The 27940-nt window shown below is 35.1% G+C and overlaps 1 protein-coding gene across 7 annotated transcripts in view; it reads right to left on the bottom strand.

Moving 5' to 3' along the window:
- Positions 1-1644: 1644 nt before the first annotated feature.
- The window catches only part of aft (cap methyltransferase 2), a 500824-nt gene continuing 474528 nt past the window's right edge, over positions 1645-27940 (bottom strand). For 5 of the 7 annotated variants that reach the window (XM_069826496.1, XM_069826502.1, XM_069826499.1 and 2 more), the window contains one exon: positions 1645-10218. In XM_069826496.1, the coding sequence (XP_069682597.1) occupies positions 10031-10218 (188 nt within the window). In that variant the 3' untranslated portion in view covers positions 1645-10030. Of the gene's footprint in view, positions 10219-26436; positions 27250-27940 lie in introns of those variants that run through there. The other 2 variants (XR_011332243.1, XM_069826501.1) reach the window with 2 other exon arrangements.

Raw genomic sequence — 27940 nt, 5'->3', positions numbered from 1 at the left:
CCTTTTCTCTTTTTGTTCTCTTTATCAGCCGATGAATTTATTATCATAGCCTTTTTATTGTGAATTTTACTTAATATTCGTACCGGTATTTCTTTTCTTTTTTATTATTATTTTATTACATTCCATTTTGTTATATTCTACCTTACATTTTCCATATTAACCATTTGTACTAAAAGAGTTGCTTTTACTATATTCCAATGTATTTTACTTTCTTTTTTCTATTATTGTATTATTTTCATGTTGTTTAGTGTCAATTTTATTATGCTATTATTATTATTTATTTTATTTTTTTTTGTAATATGTTAGTATTCTGTTCTTTAACTTTTTGTTAAATTTTAACTGCTTGCATACTCTGTGACCTGGTAGAGTGTAAGAGAAGACACTATGGCCTTAACTCTGCCAGTATAAATAAAGAATTATTATTATTATTATTATTATTATTATTATTATTATTATTATTATTATTATTATTATTAATTCTCATTGTGTAAAGCAGTGTGAAGTTTGGTGCAAGCATGATAGCAGTTTTCTTTGGTGGTAAGTCTTTTATTAAAATTGTTACGAAAAGTTATTTTTTTTAGTTATTTGTTACGTTTAAATTGATTTAGTTTTGTCGTTTCTGTTATTTGTTAATTACGAAGGAGAAGGAAAGGAAATATTTTTCGATCGAAGAAAAAATTAGAAGTTTAGAAAAAGTGGACTCATTTCATGGCATATGTGTTGCACTGGCATGTGAGTTGCAAATCTCTGTACCCACTTTAAACATTACTGTAGTAAATAGGGCAACTATAACTGCAAGTGCATCTGAATGTGGTCCAAATTCAAAGAAGAGGAAATATGCCAGCTACTCAAAATATGATGAGTTAGAGGACATTGTAAACAGTTGATTCGAGACAGCAAGGGCTTCGGGCATCCCATTTAATGGTGTGATACTGAGAGAGAAAGCCTTTAAAATGGCTGCCATGCTAGGGATCAACAATTTCACAGCATCCAATGGATGGATCGACAGATTCAGGAGATGATATACCATGTATACAGGTCTGTATGTGGAGAATGAAATGCTGTTTCTGAGGGAATTGCTGAAGAATGGACTATTGGGAAGCTCCAAGACCTTCTTAGAAAGTATCAACACAGAGACATCTTCAATATAGATGCAATGGGGCTGTTTTTTTAGTGTCTTGCCCAGTAAAACTCTGACATTCAAAGGGGACGAATGCCATGGGAGCAAACACAGCAAAGTCAGACTAACTGTGTTGTAGGGAGCCAATGATGATGGCTTCGAAAAACTTCGGCTGTTTGTGATTGGGAAATCAAAAAAACCTTGATGTTTTAAGAATGTGAGGTCCCTACCCAGTACTTATGATGCCAATAACAAAGCTTGGATCGCTTCTGATTTGTTCTGCCAGCAGCTAGCCACACTGGATGCAAAAATGGGGGCGCAGAAGCGAAAGATCCTTCTCTTTAATGACCGCTGTCCTGCACACCTCATAGATTTGCATCTCAGAAATGTGCAGTTAGAATTACTGCCAACTAACTGCACAAGCAAGCTATAACCACTGGATTTGGGAGTCATTCATTACTTCAAATCCTTACATAGGAAGAGTTTGGTGTAGCGGGTGTTGTGCCTAATAATAATAATAATAATAATAATAATAATGCTTTATTTATTCTTCCACTCAACCAGTGAATAAAAATGAAATACATGATATGTTAATACAAAAAGTTATAGGTAACCAATACAAAATAGAAATAGAAAAATATGCATAAGCCAGAGGATTATCGAACTTAAATACTTACTTAAACTAGATGACAAATTAAATTGCATGATTACTTTATAATCTAGTTACAATTTTGAATTATAATATATGCCTTGGAACACTGTGCATTCTAACATAAGATGTTTCACTTTGGACCTGAAACTGTTTAAGGTCAGGCAGCCCCTAACATCTGTAGGTAATGAATTCCAAGAACAGATAGTGTCTTGTAAAAGACGGAGAATACACGGAAGCTCTGTGGAGAGGGACTGACAACAGAGTATCGTGTTGTAACCAAGTGTATAGATTATGATGTGTAGACAGATTATGAAATAGTGATGCAAGATATTCTGGGGTTGATGTACGCAAAATCTGATAGAGATGAGAGGCAATGCAAATTGTGTCTGTCAGCCAGCCAGAGCCAAGACAATTCAGTGCAAGACAGTGAGATATGATCATAGAAATGGATATTACATATAAACGAACACAGAAATTATGGATACACTGTAATTTTTGGGATAGGTCATAGCTGAGATCACTTAATAAAACGTCGCAGTCCTAATGGGCAGTGGTAAAGATCCTATATCCTTCAAGGTATAAATTCTCCATGCTCTGCACTTTATAGCTGAGGCCTGGAAGGATGTAAAGCAGTCAACAACTGTGAACTGCTTCCTGTAAGCAGGCTTTTTCAAGAACAGTGAAAATGGACAGCTATCAGAAGAGGTGGAAGAAGAAAGCTTGCTTCCTGCTGTGTGGGACAAACTGCAGACAAACTGCAGTTTACAGGAGTTTATGACAGAGTTGATGAACCTGTTGTCACTGCTGAGGAGAAATCAATTGTAGATTTTGTTGCTGAGCAAGCAGCAGCAGGCAACAGTGATGAGGACATTGACGAAGAAGAAGAAGAAGAAGAAGAAGAAGAAGAAGAAGAAGAAGAAGAAGAAGAAGAAGAGGAGGAGGAGGAGGAGTGTATTGATGTGCCTACAGGTGTAGAAGCCAGTGCAGTTATAGAGTACTTCGTAGATGGAAATGAAAACATTTTTTTACAAACTCTATGAACTTGAAAAGCAAATAGAGGACATCAGAAATAAAAGATCTAAGCAAAATTCAATTTTGGACTATTTCAACAAACAGTAGTAAAGTTTGACTTCTGTTAAGTTTACAATAGGTCTAGTGTAATGTTTAATGATGTCTAATAATGGTAGTGTAGTGATTTCTGTTAATTTTACGATAGGTCTAGTGTAATGTTTAGTAGTGTAGTGTAAATACAATAGTATACCAATATTCATATGTTCCTGACAGCAACAGGAGAAAGAATAGAAATAGTAAAATTAAATTTAGAATAGTGTAAAATAGAGTTCAGAGCATACAGATATTATTATATATACTATAATTCATTATTCTTCTGCAATTTTTTGTGCATCTGAAAATCATTTCTCACAATTTACACTAATTTCTTTAGGTGCCCTGAAAAGTGTAAAAGAGGAGTAATACTATATTTAAATTTAGCCACGAAAATACTACCCAGTAATTCAAATACCACGTAACTGAATGATATGTATGCTACAATTAATATTAATTACACCATCTAGCAGGTTTCTTTCATAATTATATTTTTTCTTGTATTATTAACAATTTTATTTATTGTTATGGGAATGAAATATTTTACTCCTTTTGTCTGGTGATACTTGTAAGAACCATCCCTTTAAAAATTGGTTTAATCATTATATTATTTTCCCAACCTTCTCTCAGCTTGTTTGTGCTTTGAAAGCATTTTGTTTTAAGCACAGAGAACTGTAGTCTTTTCAGTTGGCAATATTTTAGGCCTATAAGCATCATGCATATTTTATTCTATGTCACATTTTTAATTTGTGTTTTCCATTGGTATTACATTTTACAATGCAATTATTATGTCAAATGTGAATTTATAGGTCGAAATAACTGGTTAAGTTAGGAAAGAAGCTATAAGAAGAAGCACAAGAAGGTACGTTACTATGAATTTTGTGACTAACTACATAGTGGGCAGATGAATATAATTTTATGTAAAATACTGAATTTCCTTGTAGGTGAGCAGCAAGAGGACAATGGCGCTACACTTTCTTTACTGTTCAATTTAGATACTCAATATGTGTTTGAAGAAAAAGAAACAAGTTTTCGTAATGTTGCTGTGCCATCTGTCAAGACCAAAAATCTGTACAAGATATGAATGATATTGTAGATGAATATTACGTGACAGAATCTTTTATTATAATTAGCAAGGGCAAGAATAAAACCTATGGAAATTAATTTAACATACAATAAGAATTGATGGTTTGAGCCCAGATATTACAAATGATGATTCAGAAATTACAGATGTAGCAATCAGCACTCCTGGTAAAAGAAAAGGATCCAAAAAAAGCTAACTCAGTGGAATCGGAGAAGAATAAAACTAAGGATCTAAGGATGACAGGAAAAGTGTATCAAGATTATACAAGAAAGGATGGTAAATATTCCTAATGCCAAGGTGCGAAGCTAGAAAATGAGGACCGACATGTAACTCCAAGAAATGTGACAAGGTTGGCAAATTTTGTAATAAAATACCAGAAGATAAAAGAGAAGCAATATATTTTAATGCATTTTGGAATGATGATTGTGACTGGAAGCAAAAGGAACTTCTTATTGCCTCTCTGGTGGATGTGCAAAACACAAAGAAATCTACAATAAAAATAACAGGAAACAAACTGTCAAGAAAATCTCGATGTAATGTATATTCTCTCAAAGCCAATAATATCAAGAGAACTGTGTGTAAAGCAACATTTCTGAAGACTTTTGGTATTAAAGAGTGGATGTGTTTGAATTGGGTCAAAGCAATGTAGTTCTCATCCACCATCCGAACCAGTTCTTCCTTATTTAAATGGGAAAGAACATCAGCTCCGAAAACTGGAAGAACAAGTAAAACAAAAAGAGCAGATTTAAAGAAAATGTGGAAAGAAAGAGATCGTTACCTACATCGATTTTTGGAAAATATTCCCAAAGTTACTGTAGATAGTCTTTAGTAAATTGTACTTAGAACCACTATTCACCTCCAAGAAGCAACAGTTCCACAAATATATAGAAATACACTGAATCAAGAGTAACACCTACCATATGTCTATCTGTTATTTTGACAAAATATTTGTAGAAATCTTTCAATACACCAATCACGAAAAGACCAATGTGACATTTTATGAATATAAGAATGAAAACTTAAGTGATGATGAGCAACACTAGAGAAAAATAAAGATAAGGATAAAACCATCACAAGAAAATTAACATGTTAACTATAATTTGCAGACTGTGAAAAACTGTTCAATGTTAAAGTCTGGTGCTGTATACTAAACCAAGCTTTGTTGTCATAATTTTACAGTTTATAATGTGAAACTCATCAGGCAACCAACTATTGGTGGAATAAGATGGAGGGAGATCTAGTGACTTCATCTTTTGCATCCTGTTTGGTAGATTACCTTAAAGACCATTGCTTGGAAGAAAAACGTCCTGTAGTGATATACAGTGATGGTTGCAACTACCAGAATCGTAACACCATAATATCAAATGCTCTCCTTCACTTTTCAGTGCAACATGATGTGCAAATAACTAAAAAATATCTGGTATGTGGAAAGATACAAATGGAGTATAATTCTGTCCATTCTACCACAGAGAGAAAACTAAAAAGTCGAGATCTGTATCTTCCAAGTCAATATGCAACAGTAACAAAAGAGGCAAGGGTGCTGTCCTTTCTGTTTGATGTTATCTTTTTATTTTAGTAGGTTATTTTACGACGCTTTATCAACAGCTTAGGTTATTTAGCATCTGAATGAGATGAAGGTGATAATGCTGGTGAAATGAGTCCGGGATCCAACATCGAAAGTTACCCAGCATTTGCTCATATTGGGTTGAGGGAAAACCCCAGAAAAAAACCTCAACCAGATAACTTGCCCCGACCGGGAATCGAACCTGGGCCACCTGGTTTCACGGCCAGACTTGCTAACCGTTACTCCACAGGTGTGGACTTAATCATCTTACTCATGACTTTTTTAAAGACTATACAGTAGCGTGCAAATTAATCCAAACGTAATTACTTATGCAAAAACACTCAAACGGGATAAAAAAAAGGACCTAAGACATACCTCAGTAATCTATGTGGCCTCTCTTGTTCCTAATAACAGATCTGAGACGATTTGGCATGGATTCCACTAATTTCCCACAAATATTCTTCATTTCTTCATCGCGAAACCATACACCAATGAGGGCAGAAATCATCTTCTCCTTTGTAGAACAATCCATTTTTTGCATTCTTCTTTTGCAAGTTCTCAATGGGGTTGATGTCGGGTGAGTTGCCTGGTCAGGGGAGTACCTGAATATTCTTCTTGTTGAAGAATTCTGTAGTTTTTCGAGACGTATGGCATGGTGCCAGGTCTTGTTGGAACACACTTCTGCCATCCGGAAATGATTTTTGCAGCTGGGGTACGATTCTGGTTTCCAATAAGTGAATATATTTGTCAGAATTCATCATTCCCTTGATAGGTATTAATACTCCAGGCCCTTCATGTGTAAAACAACCCCAAAACATTACTTTAGGGGGGTATTTGGGTGCTTGTTGGAGATGAGCTGCTGTTACTTTTTCGGATCCTTTCCGTATATAAGAAACACGGTGGCCGTGGACCTCGAAATGAGACTCATCGGAAAAAAGTACATTCTTCCAGTCATTCACTGTCCAGTGTTGATGTAATTTTGCCCACATTAAGCATTTTTTGCACATAACAGGGGTTAGCAGTTGCTTCTTAATACGCTTACGAGCCCTTTGTCCAGCTTCCAAAAGCCTACGCCGCACTGTTGTGACGTGAATATTCGCCCCAGTGGTAGCCATTAACTCGCAGCTTAAGTCGACAGCAGTTAGTCTAGGTTTTAATTTACTTTTTCTGACAATTAAACGATCATCTGCAGGTGAAGTCTTCCTTTTCCGGCCACAGTTTCCTTTTTTCTGGGGTGTGATGGATCCAGTCTCCCTGTATCGTTTTATGATCGAATTAACAGTAGCCAAACCGATGTGACATTCTGCAGCAGTTTGCCTTCGTGTCATAGAAGAATGCTCTGCTAATGTTATAATTTTAGACTGTTTTCATGGAGTTGTATCCATTTGTGAAGACGACAGAATGTACACAGGATTGCAGTATTAAGTCTTCAACACAACTGAAATGCTTATAAGTACAAAACGACAGGCAAAATGTCACATATTATAAAAAAAATAGTAACGACAGACCTTCAGCAATGGAATTACACGTACTACAGATGTCAATTAAAGCGGTATGAGCAGCTGTGAGGCCAACAATGACAGAAAATGTAAAAATATGTCATGTTCGGATTAATTTGCACGCTACTGTAGTTGTAAACAGTTATAATACTATGATTCCAAAGATCCAGATGCAAACCAGGTGATCCAACTGTATGTGAATTAAGAGCATTAACGTACCAACCTTCAGGAGATATTCCTTTCAAAACAAGTTTTGATGACGAATTCAAGCAACTGCCAAGACGCAAGAAGTTTGTCCACAAGTACGAAACTCCCCCTCAAAGAATTCCAGTAACATCTAAAAAATGACAGCACCTCCAAGAATTAAAAAAAGTTATCCCTTCAGACTGCCACGAGTTTTACAATAATCTTCCCAAAAATAATGCTTTTGCCATTTGTACAAAAATTCTGGAAAAGAAACACTATGTATGAGCATACAATACTACCTAGTTTAACTTTTTATTTCCCATGTTTCACACAATAGCGAACTCATTTTGTAACTGACAGTTAATACAATAATTTTGTTAATTATTTGCAAAAATGAAATTGCAATAATTTATTAGGAAATTAATAGGTATTCAAAACACAATACCTTATATCAGTATACAATGGTATTTCTAATACCACATAAGAGGTATTTTTTTTTTATTTTCCATGTTACAGACAATAATTATACTGATTTTGTAATTGACAACTGATGTAATTATTTTGTTAATTATTTGCAGTACCCAAATTGCAATAGTTGATTAGGAATTAATGGGTATTCAAGACAATACCTCGTAACAGGACACAATGATACTTTTAATACCAAGTAAGTGGTATTTTTGTGTTATTTTCCATGTTGGTCACAATAATTATACTGTAATAGTTAATAGTAGGAAATAAAATAATCATTCTGTTGTTTCTACTGAAAAGTAGTCTTTTAAATACATAATTTTGGACTTAGAACGACAATTAGAATGAAAGTCTAAGGAATTAAAGAAGAAAAGAAAAGTATAAGAAACAACAATATGTTGAATTTTGTCTATTAAATAAATATTCTGGGCATAAATCACTGAGGTATCATAATAAATACTCTTAATTTCAGTGAAACATGATTGCATTTACATTTTGAAATGAATGGAATAACACATAATCTGAAGCAGCAGTTTATATATATTTTGGTGTACCCAAAAGTCCATGCATTAAATTTTAGGGGTGGCAGAAGGAACCAAAACAAACATTTTCTGTCAGACAACTTAGAGTCAGTGTTGTGCCGTTAGCTCATTAGACGATGTTAGCATTGGAAGTGCTGTTTGTTCGGCTAGTACAATGCAGTATGTCAACAGACAACAGGCAGAGCACACCACTAGAGCACTACGCACAAATGGAAGCAATTCAAGATGACGAAAACAGCCTCAGGTAAAGGATAGTTTTGTTTATTATGTAAGTACATCGAATATGAAACTCGATGTATTGTACTGTCATGTGTGCAGAATGGATTACACAAATGCTGAGCTTGCAGACATCCATTTTCTGTAAGGTCTTGCTTATGGTAACAGTCATACTGCAAGAAGGTTGTATGCTGAGCACTTTCCTGGGAAGAAGTTGCCAAATCCCAGGACCTTCATTGCAAATGATCGTCATCTGCGGGAAATCAGCACATTTGATGGAGCATTCACAGAATATGCACACTGCACAATTTGAAGAGAGAGTTCTTGGGCTAGTTCGTGAAACTCCATCCATCAGCATCAATGCAGTTGGACATCACACTGACAGCAGCCAGTCATTTGTGTGGCAGATTGTCCATGATGATTGTCTCTATCCCCTCCACCATCAGCATGTGTAAGCTCTGGATCCTAAGTTGCATTCGTTCATTGATTCTTGCAACAGTGCTACAACCACCCTGGATTGTCAAGTGTTTTATTTTCTGATGAAGCAACTTTTAAAAGGGAAGTAATCTTAATAGCCATAACAACCCTGTGTGGGCCAGGGAGAGCATGCAGGAAATGGTGCTGCACAGCTAGCAGCAATGCTGCTGCAGAGCTACCAGCAATGCTGCTCTGTAAATGTCTGGGCTGGCATTGTCACAAAAGTGTTGGTTGGTCCCACCTTCTTACCAGCCCTCCTCAATGACGACACCTACCTATATCTTCTCCCGGAAACTGTCCCTCCTTACTAGAGGAGGTTCCCTTGGCAGTAAGGCAACGCATTTGGTTGTAGCATGACGGCCAATCAGCACATTTTACACATAATGTTCGTCAGTTACTGGACAATGTCTTTTCAGACAGGTACATTGGCCATGATTAACCTCTTGCTTGGCCACCAAAATCTCGTGACCTCACCAGCCTGGACTTCATGGGTATGTCAGTGTATGCCACTCCTGTAAATAATGAGGTATGTGCTATCCCTGGTATCTTTCAGAAAGTCTGACAGATAATGGTTTATTGCTGTGAGCTCTGTTTACAGTTAAATAATACTCAATTTCAGCACCTCCCCTATCCTCTAACTGTGCAAGGGTGAGCAGGCAACACCTCTATCCAGCAGGACGACATGTCTTATGTGATGCAGCACTCCCAACTGTAATGCCATCTAGCAGGCTAAGGGGACGATGCCAACCCTAAGTTGTTTGACAAAAAATGTTTGTTTTGGCTCTTCCATCATCCCTTAAATTTAATGCATTGACTTTTGGTTCAGCTAGTGCCAGTATATGTATATTTGGTAAATAAATGTTTTATGAACTTTCATGTAAAATATACGACAGACGAAACTCATCCCTACTAATGCATAAATAATATACGGTTTTGCAAATATATCACAGTTATCACATTATTTCTATCAACATTCATTATACACTCCACTTCATTGTTTATATGATGTCAGTACTTTATATTTACATTTTTGAGCAGCAATTAACAAACATCTTATTAAAGTCAATAAATAATTATGAGAGTTGAAAAACCACTTTCACAATGTCATACAAAATTGTTCACTTGTCCTGTTGCAGAATATTTGTAATGATATCATATGCCTGCTCCTTCACACAGAGATGGTTGACTTCCGTCACACACTTGTAGAAAACATTATCACAGTCTTCCAGTCTCTCTGAATGCTCATCACCATCTCGTTTATTATGTAGCTGCTCACCCTCTGTCTTGTATGGACTGTTGTAGCGCTCTAGTAGAGTAACACAAAATAAATTATTAAGACCCTCTCTGAAGCCTTGATGACAGAAAATTAATATAAACAATGGAGAATGTAATCAAGTTCCAATAGGTCGAAGTTTGTATAATTTGTCACGAAAGGTAATACACAGAATTTAAGATCCAAGCAGAGTCTGTGGTGAATGCACAATCTAGGTTTCAAAGTCTACATCTAAAATCTAAACCATTTATAGCGATGTCTCCTTTTTACTTCCCTCAAAAACTGCGACCTTTAAGCACTTTCTAAATTCCATATATTTTTGTTTTATTTTTTGCTTTGTCCGCCAGAAGACTTTCTTTAGATTCAGCCACAGTCTCAACTGACTAAAAAAATGATCCATCAAAACAACTGTCTGAAAAGCATGAACTTAATGGGCTGATGAAAGTTCCCCAATTCTTCTACATACTGCCTCTAGTTTTACTTCCCATCTGGATGAAAACATGCTGATCTTATCATTCCTTCTTCTGATCTCATGGAAGGCATAGTAATAATTATTATTATAATTAAATCACATAGTACCACAGTGAGGTTTAGACTAGTATCATGATTTTACTGGTTCTAACTAACTATGCTGAATCAACTGCAAAGTTATCTAACACTGATTAAACTGGTGATAGCAAGATGAAACTGTTTCGTCATGAGACTACCTAATATTCGCCTTACAATTTAGAGAAAATCTCGGGGAAAAAATCCAATCAGATAATCAACCTGAGCCATTTGAACTATGCCTGAGCGCAACCTTAGATCACGAGTTCAGCTTGGGTGTCATGTTAACTCACATCACCTAACAAGGGAACCTTCAACTGTCATGTTGGGATTCTTTTCCAAACTTTGCACACTGAAAAGTCTTGTTAAAGAAGGCATATCAGGGTTCTTACAGCATTTCCTAACTTTTTCCCTGACAGTTTTCATAAACTTTACTGATCAAAAATTATATCTAAACTGTGCAGTATTATTACATGTTTTCGACCCCTCTCCTCCTCCTCCTCCTCCTCCTCCCCTCCTTCAGTTGACCTTACTCCACCTTTGAAGGAAAATCGAGAAAGTAAACTTTCAATAATCCCAAGAAAAAACTTATTAAAAATTTTACATTGGCCAACTATTTGCTTCTCTAACTATGCAATTTCCCCAGAAAAAAAATGTATTAACTAGAAACAACTGTATCCTTTCTTGTATTGTGAATTTACAAAATTTTTTTTTTTATTTCAAAATCTATAATCATAAGCAAAATACATGTCAAAACAAGCTAACACAATAATATTACACAGCAGATATGCTACTACCTGTTAATATCTATAGTTAGAGTTAATGTTGAAAAAGATATATAAAAATATTATATAATGATTAAAAATTGATATACAGTATTAACAATACAATAAAAATTAATAACATACATGTAAGCCACCACAGTTCAGTTATTTTTTTATAAAAATGAGTCTTTTCTCTTTTTCAGTTCTATTAATTCCTTCTTTTCTTCACTCTCTCTCATTACGATTCTCCTTTGTTTTCCTATCCCACTTCAAAATCCAACTTTCTCTTATATGTGTGCTTCTTCATCTCTTCACTTTTCTCCTTTTTCTTCTTTTCCAAATAGTGTTCGTAACGTTTCGTGAACTTTACACATAATCCAACATCTCCTTGTTAATGTTTATTTTTTTCTATTCCACCTAAATCTTGAATTTCGTTATGCATTTGCCACTGCGAAATTACTGTTTTTCAATGCAAGTTTCAATCAATAATAATTTGTTGACTGAAAAACCCCCTTCAGCAGTTGCATTGCCATGGAAAAGAGCAAGAGAAATCTTTATTATTTCTCAAAAATGGCTAAAGTTGCCATTCCCGATCAGAAAAGACTAAGTTAAGACCTGTTTCATTAGACTGTTCACAAATGCGGAATATATCTTGAAGCTGATTCTTCTTAATTCTGCAAAAGATAACTCCTTCTTAGCACGGTCTGCACAAACATTGTTTATAAGGTTGACACTATGAAGTTCCTCTGAAAGGGAACAAAATCTTTTCTGTCCAAGTTGAGGTGAATGCTTGATGACATATGGATACTAAGAAGAGAGATCTATAACAGCCTTGTATTTTAAAGAACGTCTTTCTTTGGATTTTTTTAATCATACCAGTTAACCACACAGTAGCACTCATTAAGAAACTCCATTTTTTGTCACTCATTTACAGTGTTTGACAAAGGAAATTTCTTTGATCATAATCAGGTTTTCTTTTATTTTTAATCAATTAACAATAAATTTGCTTTCTTAAGAAACTTTACTACACGATCAAAGATCTGTGGGGCTCTTTAATAACATTTAGAATTTTTCAACTAATGAACATCATATAACTTCAAAGGAAAGGTTTCACAATCAGATGAGTGAACAATGCTCGATGAGCTGGGGTGTCATTGAACAGATTATACAAGTGACGCAAGCACAACATGCAGCCCCCTTGTTTCTAAATTCAGCAGATTTTTTTTTTTTTTTGCGTCACTGTAGATACATTTTAACTGATCTTCAAGTAGTGTTAAGGATTTATGATTAGCATTAGAACCATTGTTTCAGCAAATGCTGAGCAGCAATTTTATCAAAAAACACACTGTTCAGATACCACCTACTGACTTTCTGATTGTAATTGTCCCAGAATCTGATGATGATATCCATGTGCCATCTTTGAGCAATTTTATTCAATGATTCATCAAAACATACAACAAACTAGTCACAAAATTCTAGACGGTCAAATAAATTGTGCTGGAAGTAAGGAACTAACCAATGAACAATAAAATATGCAACCACACACTACTTGACTCCACTTTTCAACACGCAAACGCACCCCCACAACAGGCAGCGAAGTTCGAGATGATGCTGAGATCTAGTAGGCTCTGAGGATGGTGTGAAGAAGCACCAAAACAGCTGTAAGCCACAGTTGCTTATGTAATTTAACACGAGTAAGTTTGCCAATCAACCAATCATTTATATTTAAGTGTTAAAGTAGTGTACGCAAGATTCAAGATGGATGAAAAATGTTGTTTATTTTATGGCACGAATTGAAAGACATTTTCTTTGAAACAACCTTCAGGCCCACATGTTTTCAGCTTTGGTTACAATGTCTTTTAAAATAAAGCTGTTAAAATTTGTTCAAGATATAACAAGATTCTCACTTCTTTTAACACCTTCTACCTGTTGTTTAACATTATCTGATGTAACATTTGAATCTTTGTAACAACTTGCAGAATCACTTCCAGCTTTACTATCAGAGTGAATATCCAGCTGTAATGCTGAAACTGAAATGTTTGTTGAAGAACCACTTGGTCTTGTTTGGTAAAATATTGATAAAGAGTATTCCTTTCTCATACTTTCAATCACTTTAATATGAGTTGGTCCCTTTGCCTGAAATAACTTACTAAAACTTGCTTTCCCATATTGCTTAGGGTCACAGTTTTCTTTGCATACTTTACAGTATGCATAAAGTTTATTATTCACAGCACTAACACATCAGAGGTCCAACGACGTAAGTGCAACATAGAATGTTTTTGAGGAAAAGCAAAAAACAGAATCTTATTTAGATATAAATACATATATAAACAAACAATAAATAAAAAGAAAATAATGACAATCGAAATAAAGCAAAATATTATAATTTTTGGTTACTCGTACTTTTAAATAGTACATACTAGTCAGATAGGGGTGTTTTTAATATCCCCCCCCCCCCAATTTTGCAGTTGCGTCATTGTTCTTCCGGAACGACATGATGCAAACTGAGGAAAAAGGTATGTGTCTAATCACAAATGGTTAAACTTAGTTTTTTTTTTTTTGTTAACAATTGTACTTCAAGCCTATTAAACATTACATCTACAACCTGAAAAAGACAATTTAACATTAGGATATAAGAATAATGTGGTACAGTACAGTATCAAAAATTTAATGTTTTGTGTATAGGCAGAGGCATCCTAAGAAAATTCAGATACATGTACTGTATTTATACGTAACTTGCTCAGATATCAACATTCTTATTTTATTACAATTAATGGGTCTGTACTGTAATCATATTGTAAAAGATATCACCCTATAGCAATCCTGCAAGAAAATGTTTCAACCTGTGTTTCGACAAGCTGGAGTATCTATGAGTTTCTCACCACTGCACAGTGGGACGGATTGGGATTCTAGCCAAAACAAAATCTAATATTTATAAATTACTTTCGAATTGTTGAAAATAGCAAAATGAAGGTAAATTATTATGATATTTGATGAAATATTTGTATGAGAATTATTATTTTAGTATAGAACGCCTAGTTATTAAAAGAGAATCGTACTGTAATAGAAATTGCATACAACTAATGCAAATAGAAAATTAAAGTAAACAGAAATTATTTTACAGACTACTATGAAGAGAAAAGTAATACTTACTTACTGGCTTTTAAGGAACCCGAAGGTTCATTGCCGCCCTCACATAAGCCCGCCATTGGTCCCTACCCTGAGCAAGATTAATCCATTCTCTATCATCATATCCCACCTCCCTCAAATCCATTTTAATATTATCTTCCCATCTACGTCTCGGCCTTCCCAAAGCTCTCTTTCCCTCCGGCCTCCCAACTAACACTCTATATGCATTTCTGGATTTGCCCATATGTGCTACATGCCCTGCTCATCTCAAACATCTGGGTTTAATGTTCCTAATTATGTCAGGTGAAGAATACAATGCGTGCAGTTCTGTGTTGTGTAACTTTCTCCATTCTCCTGTAACTTCATCCCTCTTAGCCCCAAATATTTTCCTAAGCACCTTATTCTCAAACACCCTTAACCTATGTTCCTCTCTCAAAGTGAGAGTCCTAGTTTTACAACCATAAAGAACAACCGGTAATATAACTGTTTTATAAATTCTAACTTTCACATTTTTTGACAGCAGACTGGATGATAAAAGCTTCTCAACCGAATAATAACAAGCATTTCCCATACTTATTCTGTGTTTAATTTCCTCCCGAATATCATTTATATTTGTTACTATTGCTCCAAGATATTTGAACTTCTCCACATCTTCAAAAGATAAATTTCCAATTTTTATATTTCTATTTCGTACAATATTCTGGTCACGAGACATTATCATATACTTTGTCTTTTCGGGATTTGCTTCCAAACCTATCTCTTTACTTGCTTTCAGTAAAATTCCCGTGTTTTCCCTAATCATTTGTGGATTTTCTCCTAACATATTCACGTCATCTGCTTAGACAAGCAGCTGATGTAACCCGTTCAATTCCAAGCCCTCTCTGTTATCCTGGACTTTCCTTATGGCATACTCTAGAGCAAAGTTAATAAGTAAAGATGATAGTGCATCTCCTTGCTTTAGCCCACAGTGAATTGGAAACTCATCTGACAGAAACTGACCTATACGAACTCTGCTGTACGTTTCACTGAGACACATTTTAATTAACTGAATTAGTTTCTTGGGAATACCAAATTCAATAAGTGTATTATATAAAACTTCTCTCTTAACCGAGTCATATGCCTTTTTGAAATTTATGAATAACTGATGCACTGTACCCTTATACTCCCATTTTTTCTCCACTAACTGTCGAATACAAAATATCTGGTCAATAGTTGATCTATTATGCCTAAAACCACACTGATGATCCCCAATAATTTCATCTACATATGGAGTTAATCTTCTCAAAAGAATATTGGACAAAATTTTGTACAATGTCAACAAAAGTGATATTCCTCGAAAGTTACTACAGTTAGTCTTGTCCCCCTTCTTAAAGATAGGTACGATTATGGACTCCTTCCATTGTTCTGGTACAATTTCCTTTTCCCAAATAGCAAGTACAAGCTTATAAATTTCTTTACATAATGCGCTTCCACCCTCTTGTATTAATTCTGCTGGAATTTGATCGATACCTGGAGACTTATAATTTTTCAGATTTTCTATCGCAATTTCGACATCAGAAAGTGTGATCGGGACGAAATTGAAATACAAACTGTTGAGCCATTAATACCCGAGAAAAGTAATATATGTAGTAAATTTTATGACTCATGTTTAGAAATCTGAAGCGTCTGTTGTATCTCCAGAAGTGTCAGACCTGCTAGCGCTACTGTCATCCTCATCTTGGGGTTGCAGTTGAGCAGTGCTGTTGTTGGCACTTGCAGCTGGTACTTGTAGCAGTTTAATTATCTCAACTTACAGTTTTGATTTTCTTGGACTTGGATGTCAATTGATCTGGGATATGATGGGATCAGAAGATACTAACAACATGTGTAGGACATCTGGGTTTCTCTCACGAGAACACTTCCTAGCATGGTCTAACCTGTACTTTTGTAAATGTTTGTGTCTTGCCTCTTGAGCATCTTCAGATAACATCCTAATAGGAAGTATCGCATTTTCTGCAATTTTTCCTCCATGTATCAGTATTTTATGCATGCTGGATGGCATGTAGTACCATGGATATAACTATTGTACATATAAATGGCCTGTATCATTGGTGTACGTCTCAATATACTGTATATGGAATATCCACATGAAATGGTGCATAAAATTATAGAAAATCTATGAATGAGGTCTTACTAATGCCCGTAATATTGGCTGTAATTTGTGGGTTTTCAAAAAACCGACGTGCTATATTCCCATCATTTGATGTCCCATGGCCACCAGATTTCGGTTTGTCAATAAGAAGACCTAATTGAGAGCGAAATCTAGAAATAATCCCCTGTTTTCTAGCTTCAAAAATATCTTTGTTGTTGCCTCTGACCTGCCAAGAACAATGTTTTTTTAAGAAAATAATCCTTTTTACGGTGACACTGCATCCAACATCTTAAAACATTACTTCGAGTATTTTTCAAAATACTGTATTATGAATGCACTTCTCACTATTAGAATCACATGTTTCAATACATAATTTGTTCAAATTGGAAATAGATCACGGCGCAAAATCACTGGTAGCGGTTCCGAGTCAGAAAAAAATTAACCACATGCAGAGCGGTCAGTAGGAGCAAATGAAACTACGTTAGTCTGAAAGTGCACACTTAAACCTACATTCTGACATAAAAATAAATATGACTCTGTGTGACTCTCCTATTATAAGTCAATGTTTACTTTGATAAATAGTTTTAAAAAATCGCATTTCCCACCGTTAAGTTAACATGCCGTTTCGAAAAATTGAAAGTTATTATGAACATAAAATTTATATAATAATTATCTACCAACCTTGTTCTTCATTTTTCATTTCAGAATCACAAAATGTTTCACTCCTAGATCACAGAAAACAAGCTTGCTTCTTACACTATTTCAGCGTGACTGAGCAATAAAACTGGTTACAGAGGGGAATCCTCGTCAACATCATTGTGTGACGTCCGTATGTTTAGTGTCAAAGCTACTTTCTCATAGATAAGCATTCTGTGATTTATTAGCAACAACTTCAGATAGAACACGCATAAAAATTAGAACATGTGAAAACTGATTTTGTTCTGGCTAGAATTGCAATCTGTCCCACTGTGCACTGGTGAACTTTCTCATTTCCCTGATTTTCCATGACTTTTGCGATCTTCCCTGACATCCACTGACCCTAATTTTTTTCACTTACTTCCTAGACAGTAGGAACCCTGCATATGACAAAAAATGAGCCCATTACCTACACTGCCAGGCCCTTTTTTGGAGGTAACATTATTGGTTGAAACAGGTTGAATAATCGCACACTCGACAGAATGCATGCTCTTCGCCTGCCATGATGTTTACATTGCACCGCAATGATAGGAAGGAGTAGGGTTGGAGCTTTATCCCTGAACTGTATACTGAAGATAATTCCAATATTATATTTACAAAGTGTTGTCACACTCGTCATTTCAAATTTATAAAACAATATTATTAAAATATAACGAAATAAATTTGACCTAGTAAACACATAATGGACATATATGTTAGATGACTGCATTTATACAGTGATACCAATGATCTTAAATATACGATAATTAAGAGTATGAAATGAAATAATCGAAGAATACTTTATTTTATGTACAGCAATAGAAACATACTTAAGTTGTATTTTGTGTGAAATAGAAAGTACATATACTCTACCATGCACAATCCTTTAACTGAAGATATGCCACTGATCTAACAGCTGACCATGGAGGTCCAGAACTTACAATAGATTTACAATAACTCTACACATTAAAAAAAAAATGGAATAGACATAGACAGATTAACTAACTATTGATTTATAAAAGCTTGTACAGTTTTGAAGACAAAGTTTGAATGTACAGCATATTGTTGTCTGTTGCTCTTCCCTTAACATTGCAATGAAGGAAAGCAAATGCCAAGTAACAAATACCAGGGTGCAACAAGAAAAATCTATTCCAGATTTTAATAATCAAAAACAATATTACAAAACAGAATGACATTCACACATAAAGTAAACCACATTCAAAATATGCAAGAATTCACAACATGACCAAATAAATACACTGACTATAAGCTAATTTGTATATATGATAATTTAAACAATCTTACTCACCATATGGGAGTGACGATTTTATTATATATTGTTATTGTTTAGTCAATTGTCTGGAGACAGGAAACCTCATAAGTGACACCAATAAAACAATTTTTAACTAATGTAAATATGAATGTGTATATTGACTGACAGCCCAATTCAAAAGGGAAACAACTCAGAATTTAAAGTTTTGAGAAACCTGAATTTTAAAGCTTCATGTTGATGTGAAAAATTCAATTAACACTCTAGTTCGAAACTTATAGTATATATAAAACATCAAGCTTTAAAATGCAGGTTTCTCAAAACTTTAAATTTTCAATTGTTTCCCTTTTCAACTAGGCTGTCGATATATCACGATTTTACATAAAAGAATACAAGTATATGTGGATCATTTGTAAATAACTTGTCAAAATGAAGTTCCAAGACATTAATTCGCTAAAAATATTTTGTGTACTTATATTAAAAATGTTGTTATTGTTGTGTTGTTTTCTAATGCCAGGCGTTTGACAATAAAGTCATTTGACCTCTTGCACTCCAATATTTTTCAAAGATATTATCATGACCAGACACTGAAGCACAGATTTTGAGGTGTTTCAAATCCATTTCTTGGTTTGAGTTGCACAATGGGCAGTTAGGGGACTAATATATTCCAATTCTATGCAGGTGTTTGGCCAAACAATCATGGCCTGTTGCCAATCTAAATGCAGCTACAGACGATTTTCGTGGTACATCGGGAATTAACTGTGGATTTTGATGCAGAGAGTTCCATTTTTCCCTTGGGATTGTGTTATCAAATTTTGTTTGTTGAAGTCTAAGTATGTAGATTTAATAAATCTTTTCACAGAGTAATACGTAGATTTAGTTACAGGTCTGTAAGTAGCAGTGCTGCCCTTCTTTGCTAAAGCATCCGCATTCTCGTTTCCCAGGATTCCACAATGGGATGGTATCCATTGGAATACAATTCTTTTATTGAGTGATATTAATTGAGAGAGCATTTTAGTTATTTCTGCTGTTTGAGATGAAGGTGTGTGTTTAGAGGCTATTGATAGAATAGCTGCTTTGGAGTCTGACAATATAACTGCATTCCTAAATTTATTGATGTGGCATAGAAGATTCCTGAGACTTTCACTTATTGCAATGATTTCACCATCACAACTTGTTGTTCCATATCCAAGAGATCTATAAAGTGAGAAGAGACAGCACGTAACACCTACACTGGCACCTTGTTCTCTGGAGATCAAGGATCCGTCGGTGTATAAATGAAGCCAATTTTGTGGAGGGTACCTAATATTAATTGTCTCTAAAGACAATTGTTTCAGTATTTCAGTGTTTACTTCTGATTTCAGTATTTCTTCTGTTAAATTTAGATTATATTCTATATTTAATAGAGTTAAAGGGTTTGGTTTAATTTGTAAGTTTTCTTTTAAATTCAGGATATTGAATTTCTGTTTTAATTCTTGAACAATGGATATGAAACTTTTTTGAGTTTTCAATCTACACAGAGGACTGTATGAATGCCAATTGTTTCCTGGTAATCTGATAAGTTTTTCATATTGCATCAGTGCTTTTTCTTCTATTATCATTTTGATGCTGTTAATATTAGTGAGGAATCTCATAGAATCTATTGGAGTTGTTTTGATTCCACCAGTATATTAAAAATGTAAGCTGCCACGGTGGTCTAGTGGCTAGAGTACTGGACCTATAATTCTGTGCACCCGGGTTCGATCCCTAGTGTACCCTTGATTTATAACTTGTGTTGGGCAAGCCCCACAAAGGTTTCCTCTGGGCTCTGGTTGTCTTGTAGCATTCCAACAAATCATCATCTCATCTCACTGCAAGTGTAGCGTAGACCAGCCTTCTATGGCACACCCTGGGCAACGACTCTGTAGGTAAAATTGATCTACACAGCTGGCTTCATATGGATGAGTGATGAAAAATCAAGTACACCATTAGCAAAAGGGAAAATAAATAAATAAATAAATAAATAAATAAATAAATAAATAAATAAATAAATAAATAAAATAAAAAATAATAATTTAAAAATGTGACTTGGTAGGAATACAGTTTTAAGCTGAAACACTTAAAAAGTCATTCTCCTGGCTGTCCCCATCCATAGGTTGCAGTACATTTTATTGTTCCAGGACTTGAGTTAAATAATTGCATTAGCTTTATCGTAGCATAATTGATAAACACAGTTTCTGGGATACGTAGTATCATTCAATTTATAAATTCCTTCATCTTTACACAATATTTAACATTGCTGAGTTTGTGACCAGCTAAATCAGTCTCCTGGCGTGAGTTTGTTTTCGCAGTAAGAGATGTGTGTCTTAAGTAAGAGAGGGCAGCACCTTAAAATACAAAACATTAGTATCTTCCATATTGGTAGTACCAACGAGCACAGAAGACATAGAGTAGACAAAAACAACTTGAAAGTGAAGCAGTGCTTGCAGACAATAGCCATCACGATGCCACCAAAACATTAGCTCCCATTTAGCACATGGATAGTTGACTGTGGTGTTACATCGTCGTTTTTATTCACAAATCAACTAATTTCAAGATGCCTACATGAGCTGTGTGTATGACTTCAAAAAGAGATTTTCAAAGAAAATTACTGGAATAACTTTTCACAGCTAAATATGTTTGTGTGGAATGTACTTATTTTTAGTCTAGGTCAGATTCATATTATTGATGTATTAGTCTGATTAAGAGAAAGGGATTATTGCACTGATATTATTGAAATCATTTTTTTATAATCACGATACCACGAAATCGAACTTAAGCTTTGCAGACTTAAGCATTTACGAGCGAAGCAAACCTAACTTAATCCAAGTTGAAAGTAACCCAGCATTGAGTGTACCGTGGTTTTTCTTTAACCGAATGAAATAAAAAATATAAAGAATTAAGGTGAAACTATGGTATCTCCCCACACTACACAATTCCTCAACCTCATATCACTTAAATAATCCCCTCAACTAACCCACTAATCTTGTCACATACTCGGCTTAAAGTCACTTAACTATCCCCTCATTTAACCCATCCAATCCATAAAGAAACTTAAATCAGACGTCAGTCCCGTGTGTAGTGTGGGGCAATATCAAAGATTCGCCAGAATAAAATAATCATATTACAAAAATTCGGGATAATATTGTTTACAGAAATAAATCATTCAAAAGTCATTAGCATCATCCTTGTCATATTCACTTTATGAGTACAGTATTACATTACCATATACAGTACTGTGGAACTATTATTAAACTAGAAACGATTATAATAATAATAAATTTAGCTTCCCTTGTGAAAAGGTTGCCAGATTTGACAAAGCGTATTACATAATTTGGAAATACACCTAAAAGGTAAAATGATATACATTTGAAACGGTTAGGGAATCGAATACACAAAATGCCAGAAAAATTTACACCTAAGTAGCGTTTGTGCTCATTTACAGTTAAGAAGGGGGGGGGATATCATCAGATAGGTTAGAATGATAATAACAAGTATCAGTCTAAACAAAGTGACGACATACAGTTTCCCTAGAAAAGAATGAGACGATTGAATATTCCAAAGTCTCACATGTAACACACTGCGCATGATCAGATACCAGAGCACTGATACACAAGATAACAAATATTGAGTTACTTAAATTCAGGCTATTTGGTTTGTTACTAGCATCGTTCCCAAATTCACTTCAAAAACTGCAAAAAAATTTGGTAATATGACGTAAATGATAGATAAATACATATATACATAAATCGTGTAGTTAAATCGACATTGGACCTTCATGACTAGATCGACACTCCGCACAGAAAGAAAAGCTTTCGTGTCGTTTCAATAGCTCAGACGCTGAGACTTCTGCGTGTTGTGTAGAAGAGTGCGAGTTCGATTCTTAGTCTAGACAACGATTTTTTTTTGTCTAAATAATGATGAAATAACTAACATTGAAATAGAGTTTTTACAATGTCCTTAGATTAAGTGTTAATGATCGCAAATAACACAAAATTACAAATTGTAATATTATAAACGTTAATGTAATGAATGTATGTAGACCATATTTAAAACTCAAAATCTGTGCTTCAGTGGCTGACCATGATAATATCTTTGAAAAATATTGGAATGCAAAAGGTCAAATGACTTTATTGTCAAATGCCTGGCATTAGAAAACAACAACAACATATTTAAAATAATATTCCTATGTTACACAGACAAATTTTCCAAAGGTTTAGAGTCCTTAGGCCTATGCCATTTGTTGAGTACTCGTAATTATTACAATATTTTATTATTACCTTTCCCATATATGTAAGAAATGCACTCACACAAAACTATTTTTGTTAAAAGTGTGGCTTTGGACTATTTCATTCTCACCCCTTCAGTTGATTTTAGCTATTTTATCTACGTGTTTGCAAATGTTTAATTTAATGTGCATTGAATTTTATTCATGTAATGATTGAATGAAAAGCACTGTTGCTGTTATTAACTAATTAGATATATACTAATTATTAATATTAAATACATTTGTTAAATAACGAATTGCAGTATCTTTTGCAAAATCTTGAATGTTTAAGTTGTCAATAATACTTACGTAGTATATATTATAAGGCGTTAAAAACAGGAGACGTTTCAGTTATACAGTGGAACTGACACGCTACTGTACTTTATGAGCTACCGAGACAAGACAGTGACATTAGCAGCAGTCCAGAATTTAGAACCCACAGCAAACATTTGCCATTCGGTACAGAGAAGCAATGATATTTTGTGACCCGATCTATGTTGTGAAATCGTGGCTTAAGTGGCTGTCTTCTTCTTGATCCTTCTTCTGGTCCTTGTCCTTGTCCTTGTTGTGGTCCTTGTAACAATTCTTGTTGTATTTGTCATGGTACTTATCGTCGGTTTTAGTCCTTATCGTGGTTCTTTCGTATTCCTAGTCGTGAACCATATCGTAGTCGTTATTGTAATCCTTGTCGTGGTGCTTTCCGTTGTTCGTATCCTCATCATTATCATAGTCCTTGTCGTTTTTCTCGTGATTCTTATCGTCATCTTGTTGCTTTTGTTGTAGTCCTAATCGTGGTCCTTGTTATATTTGTCATGGTTTTTATCGTAGCCTTGGTGCTTGTCGTAATGCTTGTCATGGTCCCTGTTATGTCCATGTCGTAGTCCTGATTGTTATTCGTATAGCGTTGCATGTCCTGATCCTTATTGCGGTCGTTTTTCTTTTCTTTGTTTTCGTCCGTTTCGTGATCCTAAAGTGGTCGCTGTTTCTTTGCCGTAATACTTATTGTGGTCATTATTATTGTCCAAGCCATGGTGTCTTATTGCGATCATTATCGTGGTGTATGTCAAGGTCCATATCATGATATTTATCGTGGTCCTTGTTCTTATCGAGGTCCATGTCTTTGACATGATCTTTATCTTGGCCATTGTTGTTTCTGTTGTGGTTGTTCTCTGGTTTGTTGGGACCCTTATCACAGTGTTTGTTTCCATTGTAATAGCCTTCCTTTTTAGATCTTGATTTTGTCATGGTCCCTATAGTGGCCTTGGTCCTTATCGTGGTTCATGTCGTGATTCTTATAGTTGTCTCTGTCTTTGTCCATTTCACGTTCTTATATTGGTCCTAGTTTTCTCCAACATGGTCCTTATCATGACAATTGTTGCCTTTGTCATATTTTTTTTATCGTGAACATAGTTATCTTTGTCGTGGTCCTAGTTCTCATTGTAATGACCCTTATCGTTCTTTCTGATTTTCTCATGGTTCTATCCTGGTCCATGTCGCGATTATTATCGTGATTCTTGTCTTCGTTCATGTGACGCTTTTACATTGGTCCTTGTTGTCTCTGGCATAGGCCTTATCGTGATCCGCATTCTTTTTATCATGTTTTTTTTTATCGTGATCATTGTTGCCTTTGTCGCAATCTTTGTTGCCATTGTAATAGCCCTTATCTTACTCCTTGTTTGTCATGATCTTGGTCCTTATCGCAGTCCTTGTCGTGATCCTTATCGTAGTCATCTTATCATCCTGAACCTTGTGGTGTAGAGTGTGTGTTGGACCATGTCGTGTTCCTTATCGTAGTCCTAGTCCTTATTCTTATCGTGATTCTTATAGTGGTCTCCTTCGCATAGACCTTATCACTGTCTTGGTCTTTATGAACCTTATCATAGTGTTTGTCATGGTGTTTATCGTGATACTTATCGTGGTCCTTGTCTTTGTTTTGTTGTTGTTATGGGTCTTAACATCGTTCTTGTCTTTGACGAAGTCCTTATGGTAATTATTCTATGGTCAATTTTATGGTCCTTATCGTGATCGTTGCCCTAGTTCTTGTAATGATCCTTGTTGTCCTTGCCACGGTCCTTATCGTTGTCACTGTTGTCTTTTTCATATTTCTTATCGTAATCCTTGTCTCTGTTTTGGTCCTTATCATGGTATTTGTTGTCTTTGTTATGATCCTTATCATGGTCTTGGTCCTTATCGTGGTTCATGTCGTGACTCTTATCATGAACCTTGTCTTTATCGTGGTCTAAATCGTAATTATTATCGTGGTCCTTGTCTTTATCCATATTGCATTTCTTATATCGGTTCTTGTTTTCCATGTCATGGTCCTTATTGTGATCTTTATTATTTTGTCGTGGTCCTTGTCATCTTTGACATGTCTCTTATCGTGACCTATGTTGTCTTTATTGTGGTCATTGTTGGCATTGTAATAGTCCTCATCGTCCTCCTTGCTGCTTTTGTCATGGTCCTTAATAAGTATTTCTTGTCTTTGTCATAATCCTTATCTTGGTAAATTTCTACGTTCTTATCGTGGCCCATCTCGTGGTATTTATTGCAATCCTTGTCGTAGTGTTTGTTGTGTTCCTTTTCGTAGTATATTATAATGGTTCTTATCGCGGTTCTTACTGTCTTTCTAATAGACCTTTTCGTAGTCCTGGTCCTTTTAATCCTTATGGTGGCTATGTCGTGGCATAATCCTTGTCATGTTTTTTGTATGTAACCATGGACCTGATCTTTGTCCTTGTCGACGTCCTTGTTGTCTTTGTCGTGGTCCCTACAATGTTCTCTGCTATCTTTGTCATATGTCTACATTTGTCATTTCAAACTTAACATTGTTTCTGCACTTTGTCGAATGACTTTCGTGTTACACGGTATATTTCAATCTTTCGTTAAAGGTAAACAATCAAAGACGTAAAAGAGACCTACACTAGAAATACACAGACAAGTGATAACATTTTGCACTGGTGTGCACTTTAGAGTAGGACGAAAATAGGCCTATGCATGCACGACCAGATGTCTTCCTGACTACGTCGATATCGAGTGAACCGCGCTGTAGAACTTTAACTTCCGACGACCAAGAGTCGTCTCAGTCTTTTTAAGGGGAACTGTACTTCTGTCAAAACGATCCTCCTACCAATACAGGTAGGTGTGCTACATAGTAGTTTACACCATGAAGAAACATAACGTCGCATGGCGAACAAAACCTCGTAACTCCAAAAATAAAAAATTTACAGGATAAGCAAAAAACTATCTAGATAATCAGGTTTTTAGGCTTCCTTAACGAACACTGCTATGTTGCAATAAAAACAGTCCTCTTGATGATGAGGTATCTGATTTTATATTGTTGTTTCATTTTGAGCCATAAATGGAGTTACGTGTTTTTGTTTCTTCACTTCCCAATCAAAAATGGACTAACGAGGTTTTGCAAGGAAAATTGTTGGGATAATTATTATACTATTAATAATTCTAAACACAATTCTTACGTTTATTACACACTATATTTATTGAAAATTATATAATAATATAAGAAATGAAAAAAAATTCTAACATCCATTTAGGTCGGCCTCGGTACCTGGTTGGTATAGCGCTGACCTTCTATGCTAGAGGTTGCGGTTTCGATTCCGGCCCAGGTCGATGGCATTTAAATGTGTTTAAATGCGACAGGTTCATGTCAGAAGATTTACTGGCATGTAAAATAACTCCTGCGGAACAAAATTCCGGCACACCTGTGATGCTGATATAACTTCTGCAGTTGCAAGCATCATCAAATAAACCGTAATTTAACATTTTAACATCCATTTAGACAAGAAATATGTAAAGTATGAAATGAAAAAGAAACTGGAAATTAAAGCATATAATAATTAATTTGAATTGTTAAACTTTTCTACTTCAATCAATTATAGTATAGACCAAAACCAAGGTAACTTCTTCCATTTAAATCTTTAAGATGCCCACATGATTTATCTGAACAAACATGCGGCAAATTATTGTAAAATGGATGGAAATCACGTGGTATTACACACTTAAGTTGTTGTAAATGTACTAATTTCTCTGTGTTAACTTTGATTGGTTCATTGCATAGTTTTGGCACTGAGGTATCTGCTTTGTTCTGGTTGTTCATCCTCTTTAGAAGCGGTTGCCAATCATCCTCATAAAAATGTTTGTAGTCAATTACTCCACTAGGATTATACCGACCATATCTGAGGTGAGTCACAGTGGATCACCAGCTTTATTCCTAGGGCAAATAGGGCGATGACAAGCCCTGAAGAATCTGTAATCAAAATACACTGTCTCATTAGGTTTGGGATTCTTCTAAACAGTGGCACACACCTCAACATAACGAGTAGGGGTGAAAATCTGCCTATTATTAAGTTTTTCTATTGTTGGTGCATAGAGTTACATTCCATCTGAGTGTGTCCCTTTTCAAGAAACGTTTGGACCACTGTAATGTCTTTGCGCATGGCAAGTGTCACAAGAGCATTCGCTAAAATTAAGTTTCTATTTTGATAAGTACAGTTCTCACTATACAAAATAATCTCTTTCTCAGTTGGATCTATTTTCGTGTCTATGAAATGTACTACAATGCTTGCAAATTCATCTACGTTAAGATCTTCGTCTGACTCATTCCACAGAAAAAAAGTATCCATCCTTTGAGTAAAGTTGTAACTTTCAACTTTTTCTTGTAATACAGGCTGATGTCTTCAGGAAAGGAGATAGCAAAACGGCTTGAAGATCCATAGTACACACTTTTGTAGAGCCATCCTTGTCAGTCTCTTTCTCCTTACATGCCTCAAATTTTCGAAGAATATGTTGTGAATATTCTTCCTGTGTAATGTTTCCAGCCTTGTATGCACAACAGAGAGAAAAAGCTAAGATTTTCTTGCTCAAATTGTATTAAAAATTTCATTCATGCATCTTGTAACTCATTTAGAGCACAGCATTTCTTAAACTCTCCAAAGAGA

The sequence above is a fragment of the Periplaneta americana genome, chromosome 5 (genome assembly GCF_040183065.1).
Source record: "Periplaneta americana isolate PAMFEO1 chromosome 5, P.americana_PAMFEO1_priV1, whole genome shotgun sequence".
NCBI classification, from domain to species: domain Eukaryota; kingdom Metazoa; phylum Arthropoda; class Insecta; order Blattodea; family Blattidae; genus Periplaneta; species Periplaneta americana.
The sequence above is the reverse complement of the archived record's forward strand: the minus strand, read 5'-3'. Positions and strand labels throughout refer to the sequence as shown.